Raw genomic sequence first — 8221 nt, forward strand, 5'->3', positions numbered from 1 at the left:
TTGTAGAAAACTGAAAGGGAAGACAAAATACATGACATAGACTTAAGTACCAAATGACAAAGATAGGAGGCTATATTATATGAATGTGTACACTTCAGAAATACCCCTGAATGAAGAAAGTGCAAAGAAAGCTTTGTCCTGACAGAAAAACCTCGATATCTGCATGTCTTGAAGGATCAATTAAAGGCTCATGATTCAGAGCCAGGACATGAGCAGCTAGCTGCATTTCAGTAGTGTTCAAAGGGGAAGATAGGTTCCCACTAAATTCATGGATAAAGTCTCTAGGACCAAGTTTTACCTTGATATGTTTGAGTGTTATGGGGCCTCAGTTCATTTGTAAGGAAATGTAACACACACAGCATCTGAAAACTACATTGATGGTTTAGGAAATTACTAGATATCGATCACAGATTATCAAAGTAGGGGTACCAGCTGATACAGGTAATTGTATTTTTATAAAAATATAATACTCAGACCCGGCTCTTTATAAAATTAGGCCTCAGTTAAACAAAAGTGCCTGAATACTGTCTTTTCTTAAGTTCTGGGCAAAATTATAATTTTCTTTTTCCTCTTATAGCACAAATCTGCTTGCTGTTTGTGCAATCCACTTAAATGTCTTCTGCTGTAAAGTGACATATTTAACACTTACTTGTTTGGTTTTGAAAATTAAATTGTAATCATAAAAACATGTATTAAGCATTTAGATGTTTTGTTATTAAATGTGATCTGTAAGCTCTTTGTGCAAAAAAAAAGAAAGAAAGGAAGAAAGAAAGAAAGAAAGAAAGAAAAAGTTCCAAGCGGATTAGGCAGTTCAGAAAAGCATTCTAAGATCCCATCATAAACAGGATAACCAACATAATCAAGTTACCATCCAAATTAGAACACTTTCATTGTTTTCTTTCAAGGTAGGGTCTCACTTTCCAAGTTAGAACACTTTTAAGAGCAACATAGTGTAATGACAGCTGAGTATGTAGGTCAGTGATAGGGTGCTTGCCTAGCATGCCCAAGGCCCAGGTTCAATTCCCAGCACTGGAGGCAGAGGACAATGAGAAAAAGTTTGCTATTACTAAGTAAAACTCTTACTTAGATAGTAAAACACTCAGATTCACATCACACAGTAAGTGACCCCCCAAAATTGTGCAAGATTATTCGAGCTCACTGTGTAAGATGCTGAAGCCTGTTCCTTGCACAGAGCACCTGTCTTGTGCAGGATGGGAGTGGATGAGAACCTTGTAGTGGGAATAGTTTCCTAATCAAGGATGTGTTCCAGAATCTATTTTTTTTTAATTTATTTATTTCCATGTTTGTGTGTGTGTATGTATGGGCAAACCAAGGGCCTCTTGTGGCTGCAGATGTAACACCAGATGCTTGTGCCATTTTTTGGGTCCAACATCATGTGAGTGGCTGGGGAATTGAACCCAGGCCAGTAGGCTTTGCAAGCAAGCACATTTAGCCACTGAGCTGCCTCCCAGCCACCATACTCTTTCTAGAGAATTATGGGAAGCTTGGTAAGAAACCCCTTTGTGAGAGTTTTGGTATTTAAAGGTATTCCTTGTGACACGAAAGCCAGTAGTCTCAGCAGTCAGAGGCTGAGACGAGAATCCAGAGTTCGGTCCAGCTTGAGCTACAGAGTGAGACCCTGTCTCCAAAACAAGATGTAAATAAGACCTTCTCTCCCCTAATTAGCTCTCACTTGTCCACAGTCCAGTCTCCTGCTCGAAGAGTTGGCTGTGCTCTGTGAGCTGACAGCTTGCTTCAGGAGCACATGTGCTAACGTTGGAGTGAAACAGAAGATCAGCATGGCTCCTGTGCAGGGGTGACACACACAGTTAGGAAGCACTGCTTGTTAAAACCAGACCAGTCTTGTGTTTCTCTTACGGAAACTTAATAAATGCCAAAGAAGCATGATAACTCGACTACTTCTGTCTGGATTATTTAGGGGCAGTATAGTAATTTCTACAGCCTTAGAACTTGATTCTACCTAACTCTGTAGCAACCAGAATTGTACTAAGTCAGGCTTGTATAGTAGCTGTGGCAGAGAACTGCTGTGAGACCCATCTTACCTTTCTAGGAACGTGGCTTTTGAGACAAACAACATGCTGACCTTCTAATTCTCTGATCATTCCTGTGCCACCCCTCAAGCCCTTAATGTGGAACTAAGTTACTGCCTCATGTACTTGCTACCTCCCCACACCACTGTGCCAACAGCCTGGAAGTTACAACGTGATTGCTTAGCTCAGTCAACTAAAAACTCCTAGTTTCCCCGTTGCTGGGTGAGTTTTTGGGGTCCATGTTGTTCAGTAAAACCACAGTTGAATGGCTAGCTGGACAAGACTGAGCCTGTCTGGTGGTGTAATTACTTCACCTAACTTGAAAACGCAGTTGTATAATCCTGAGCAGTGGTGCTATTTGACCTATTGATTAGACATTGTTAAATACTGATGTGCCAGGCCTTGTGGTGTGTGCAGGAGGAAATACTACACTCCAGAGACTTAAGCCTGACATTAGACAGAGCATGCCCAAATGATGAGCATTCAGTGTAGACATCCCAGATAAATGTTACTTGCTTTCTAGTCTGGAATAAATTTCAAACTTGAATTCTACACCTTCTGCTTTCCAAAAAGTTGCATCAAAAAATTTCATGCTGCCAGGAATGTTGGCACATGCCTGTGATCCCAGCACTTGGGAAGTGGAAGCAGGAGGATGGGAAGTTCACGGTCAACCTGGAGCATCAGATGCTGCCCCGAACAAAAGGAGGAAAAGTTCCCTGAAGAAGAGTAAGGCTGTGGCTCGGTGGTAGAGTTCGTGCAGCCGCCACGAGGGCACCTGGGCTTGGTCCCGGCAGGCAGCGGCTGTTCAGCTTTGGCCGAGCAGGACTGAGGGCTCTGCAAGGAGGCCATTCAGCGGCCAGCTCTGCACCCGGTGCCTGACCACTTCCTACCATCATTAGGGAAGATTGTACGTGTTTGGGCCTCCCTGACTCATGACAGCCAAGCCATGCAGTTTCACTGGAGCCTGCTGATAGGCTTTCTTGTGTGGGTTTCCTTAAGTTGGCCCTTAGCCCACAAACTCTTTGCAAGGGTCAGTGACCTGACAGGTGCAGCCCCAGCTGTCTTGGAGTCTCCCCCTGTGTAATGGTGGGTGCCCTGCTTCTGCAAAAAAAAAAAAATCTTTCTGAACTGTGCCCATACTTCTAAATAGCTTGTTTGTTTTGAGACAGTTTTACTATGTAGCCCTGGCTGGCCTCAAGCTCCGGGCCAGTCATTTTGCATCAACTTCTCAAAGGCCTGGGATGCAAGCATGCACCACGGTGCCAAAAGCCAGCTTCCTCGTCTCAGGGACTTTTTGAATTTTCATGTTCCTTCTACCACTTGCTTCTGGGTCCAGATGACAACTATTTAGCAAAGGGATGCTGAGGGTGTTGGTGGTGCAGGTCGAGTCTGTGCTGAGTAGGGCTCATGCAGAGGACAGGGCCTGCCCCTTCCTTCTTGCACAGTGTTTTAGAAGGATCTCACAGGGAAATTAAAGTGTAAGAAGGTATATTTAACATGTATCAAAGTTCGGTTAATGTCCCAACACTAAAGAAAGAACCTCAGGGTGGCAGAATTTAACATACATTGAAATGCAAACTGCATAACTTGCGATTATATACTTGTCACTTCCTGTAGCACAGGACTCAAGCCAGGGCATGGTGGACTCACTTGAAATCTCAGGACTTGGGGATGAGGCTGAGGCAGGAAGATTGTGAGTTTGTAGCCAGCTGGACTACAGAAGACCCTGTCTCTAGTCATAACAGTCTTATTAGATAGGTCAAGGTTGTGGAGAAAAAGAAATAGGAAGAAGAAAGAGTCTATGGGTCAAAAGTGAAACTGTTAGTATTTAAAATGGTCATAAACAATGAGGCTCTTAGGGAAAATCCATCATTTGTCGCTGGTTCAGTTTCTGCGGCTAAGACATACTTCATTCATTGCTTAGCCACGTGTGTCAAGAGGCTTGCGAGTGGAGGAGTGGCTTCCTCGCTGCAGCTAAGCAGGCTTAGAATGAAGTAGACTTTCACCGTCGATTCATCTGACTGGTGGTTTGTCGCAGTCCTGCATCAGATTCTGCCTGAAAGATGCATTGTGAGGAGAACCCACACTTTAACAAAAAAGGGGGAAGAGAAGTGATCTATTCCTCCCCTTTGAGACAAATGTTTCAGAGCAGCTTATCCACCAGTGTATTGTTTTACAGTGCTGGTCCCAAAGGCGATAACATCTACGAGTGGAGGTCTACCATCCTGGGTCCTCCAGGATCTGTGTATGAAGGTGGCGTGTTCTTCCTTGATATCACCTTCACACCAGAATATCCCTTCAAGCCTCCAAAGGTAAGAAACCCCAGTTTATTCTCCGATTCACTGGTTCTCATGAGAGGTAGAAAAACTAGATTTCCACTATACCATAATGAATCCAGTACATTTGTATATATCAAAAAACTTCTTTGAGTTGAATTCAACTCATTTAGCAGAGAACATTTCTAGGACAAAGTGTTTAAAACTGCTATTTATAAGAATGTGTTAGCAACAGAGAATTAGATCCAACTTTCACCCTACAGACAAAAGTTTCTGAGAGTTAAAACAATCCCAGATATCTGTGCACTGTCCCTGGAGTACCAGATACCCCGTGCACTGACCCTGGAGGACCAGATACCCCGTGCACTGACCCTGGAGGACCAGATCCCCCGTGCACTGACCTGGAGGACCAGATGCCGCGTGCACTGACCCTGGAGGACCAGATGCCGCGTGCACTGACCCTGGAGGACCAGATACCCCGTGCACTGACCCTGGAGGACCAGATACCCCGTGCACTGACCCTGGAGGACCAGATACCCCGTGCACTGACCTGGAGGACCAGATGCCCCATGCACTGACCCTGGAGGACCAGATCCCCCGTGCACTGACCCTGGAGGACCAGATACCCCATGCACTGACCCTGGAGGACCAGATCCCCCGTGCACTGACCCTGGAGGACCAGATGCCCCGTGCACTGACTCTGGAGGACCAGATCCCCCGTGCACTGACCCTGGAGGACCAGATGTGCATGCACTGACCCTGGAGGACCAGATACCCCGTGCACTGACCTGGAGGACCAGATGCCGCGTGCACTGACCCTGGAGGACCAGATGCCGCGTGCACTGACCCTGGAGGACCAGATCCCCCGTGCACTGACCCTGGAGGACCAGATACCCCGTGCACTGACCCTGGAGGACCAGATGTGCGTGCATTGACCCTGGAGGACCAGATGCCCCATGCACTGACCCTGGAGGACCAGGCTTTCCTGCCAGTGCTTCTGCTTTGCTTTCTTGTTTTGTGGCGTAGCTCAGAGCCTTAGCTGTAGGCCTGCACCTGGAACTCAGCTGCAGTGTGGTCAGAAGGACAGCCTGTTCTCACAGAGCAACAAGAAATAACTGAAAAGCTTTTTTTTTGTTTGTTTTAATTGGTAAAATTAACAGGGATTTGTTTTTGTTTTAGAATAGTTAACAAAATAATTCATGTGGCTTATGTTAATATCTTACTATTGGAATCTGTGATTTGGGTAAACAAAGTCTAGGTCTGTTGAACTTGTTAGGAAAAAAAAAACACCTCTCCTAACTTTGTACAGTTTCTTGAATGTGTAGTTGTTTGCCCATTTCAAATGTATATGGTGATCTTTGATTGTCAGTATTTGACTTGAAGTTTACTTTTGAAGGAATGCATTACTTCCAGCTAACACAAGAGGTCAGCACACACAACTATTCAGACTTGGAAGTCCATACTAAAACATTAAAATTAAGCCTTGGTGGCACATCAGTACTATAATCCCAGCATGCGGGAAGCTGAGGCAAGAGGATTGCAAATTTGCAGCCAGCCTGGGTTACACAGTACCAGGACAGGTATAAATTATTTAGCAAGACTGTTTACTATTTCAAGAGCACAAAACAAAACTCCATAAAGATGACTTGAAATGATGATGTATCAGTTACTTTTTCAGTGCTGCGACACACACCTGACCAAAGCAACTTTGGGAAGGAGGCTCCATCTCCTAAAAGTTCCACAACCTTCCCAAACAGTGCCCCTAGCTGGGGTCCAAGTGCTCAAACACACGAGTGTGTGGGAGACGTTTTACATTTCAGACTACAACAGATGGCATCACGGAATGTGAGGTGGTGATCTTACCTATCTCACCAAATTATTAACTTTTTGAAAACCAAATATCTTATCTGGGAGTTTGTTTCCAATGAGATCAATCACCTGAAAATTTGAATAAAAGTTTTGATGTTTGATTGACACTACCTTGTTTTCCAGGTTACATTTCGGACAAGAATTTATCACTGTAATATTAACAGCCAAGGCGTTATTTGCTTGGACATATTGAAAGACAACTGGAGTCCAGCCCTGACCATTTCTAAAGTCCTCCTCTCTATCTGCTCACTGCTAACAGACTGCAACCCTGGTGAGGCCACCTTGATCCCACCTTGTTTTACTTTTCCACATTAGAGTGCTTGTCTAGAGACAGAATTTAGGTTCACAAAGGAAGTTTTAAGGCCGCAAAGTTCAGTCCACTAGTGGACTATACTGAAGCCTCAGCATTCGTTTGCTGTGTGCTGGGAACGGGCGTTGGGAGCGAAGGCTCAGTTGAGTCCCCCTCCCGCATAGTGCTGGGTTTACGTTCAATTTTGAAAGTATTTTTTTCACTAAATACTTTGTGATTTCTGAGTAGACTTTGTTGGAACTAATCATTTAAAATGGAATTATTTTTACAACCTAAGCTAGGTGTAAATTTAATTATTAGACATTCCATTTTTAGACTCACTTCTTTAATTGGAGGGCCAGGTTTTTATCTGTCCACTTGGCCTTTCCCGGCCCACATTGTAGAAGTAAACAGTGTTGCTTGTGACAGCCGCCAAGACTCCATCGTGCCCCACGGTGCCAGGCCTGTGCGCCTGAGCTAATGGAACACAGCTGGCCCCACAGAGCTGCGAACATCCGACTCGAGATTAGCCTAACACAGGACGAACGAAAGTGTGGGGGTGGGGAGTGGGCAGAGTGGCTCTGCCACTTTTTGTGTGTGGCTTTACCTGGGTGCTGGAGAATTAAACCCAGGCCAGCAGGCTTTGCCAAGCAAGCACCTTTAACTGCTGAGCCTTCTCCCCAACCTTGGGTGTTATTTGTTGAGAGATAAATGGAATAAGGAAAGAAAGCCAGACCATCCTATTTTAGTAAGGTCCCCCACCCCCGCCATTTCACTTCATATAAATATTAGGGAAAAAAAAACTGCTAAAGTGTTGTTCTTTTCCACATACAGATTTCATCACAACTACTTTGTTGTGTATTTGTATCCCAATGGTCATTTCCTTTCTGCAAAGTAATCTGCATGTTTTCTTCCAGCTGACCCTTTGGTGGGAAGTATCGCCACTCAATATATGAGCAACAGAGCAGAGCATGACAGGACGGCCCGGCAGTGGACCAAGAGATACGCTACATAGACTGGGGCCTTGCGGTTCTCGCGTTACTTGTCTGTCACAGAAGAGCTGCTCATGGTTTTGGAGGGGGGTGGGAGTTGGTAAAGAGTAGGGTATTTCTATAACAGATATTATTCAGTCTTATTTCCCAAGATTTTGTTGTAACTTAAGGTATCTTGCTACAGTAGACAAAACTGGCAATAGCAACTTTTAAAACTGTCGGTTCTGCAATATCAGCTGATACGTAGTGCAGACAAGGATGTACGTTTAGACATTTGGGTTCAGTTGCTTGTAGTCTGTAATTTTAAAACAGCTTCATTTTGTACATGTTATACAAATGGCCATTTATGTAAAGTCCTAAGGCTACAAACTTTCTTGTTTTAAACAAAATCAAAATTTGTTTTCCCTTCTTGGAAGGGAACAATGATATTTAACAGTTTTTAGAGATTGCCATCTCGTATGCATAAAGTGGATACATGGCTAGAAAACACCATGTAGGAAATGAGTAGTTAATGTGTTTTATTTTATAAAATGTACTTCAAAGGTTTGAATCAGGACTTTTGAAAACCTGTAGTGAAATACCTTAAGCTGTTAACTGTAAGGCGTGGACTAGGCGTCACTCAGTGGATTGGTTCTATGTTGTAGACTTCTTATGTCTGCACTTGTTACTGTGCTAATAAACAATGTTAAGAACAACTGTGACCCTGCTATGTTCACTTCCTTTCTGCAGATTCTTTGCTTCTGC

The 8221-nt window shown here is 44.1% G+C and overlaps 1 protein-coding gene and 1 pseudogene across 1 annotated transcript in view; both read left to right on the forward strand.

The window, feature by feature from the left end:
• Window positions 1–8172, forward strand: part of Ube2e1 (ubiquitin conjugating enzyme E2 E1) — a 67928-nt gene extending 59756 nt beyond the window's left edge. Inside the window, exons 3-5 of the mRNA XM_004661300.3 lie at window positions 4231–4363; window positions 6320–6467; window positions 7403–8172. Coding sequence (XP_004661357.1) covers window positions 4231–4363; window positions 6320–6467; window positions 7403–7500 — 379 coding nt within the window. The 3' untranslated portion in view covers window positions 7501–8172. The remainder of the gene's footprint in view (window positions 1–4230; window positions 4364–6319; window positions 6468–7402) is intronic.
• Window positions 1751–1851, forward strand: LOC123455422 (annotated as a pseudogene).
• Window positions 8173–8221: the final 49 nt, after the last annotated feature.

This window comes from Jaculus jaculus, chromosome 16 (genome assembly GCF_020740685.1).
Source record: "Jaculus jaculus isolate mJacJac1 chromosome 16, mJacJac1.mat.Y.cur, whole genome shotgun sequence".
Lineage (NCBI taxonomy): Eukaryota > Metazoa > Chordata > Mammalia > Rodentia > Dipodidae > Jaculus > Jaculus jaculus.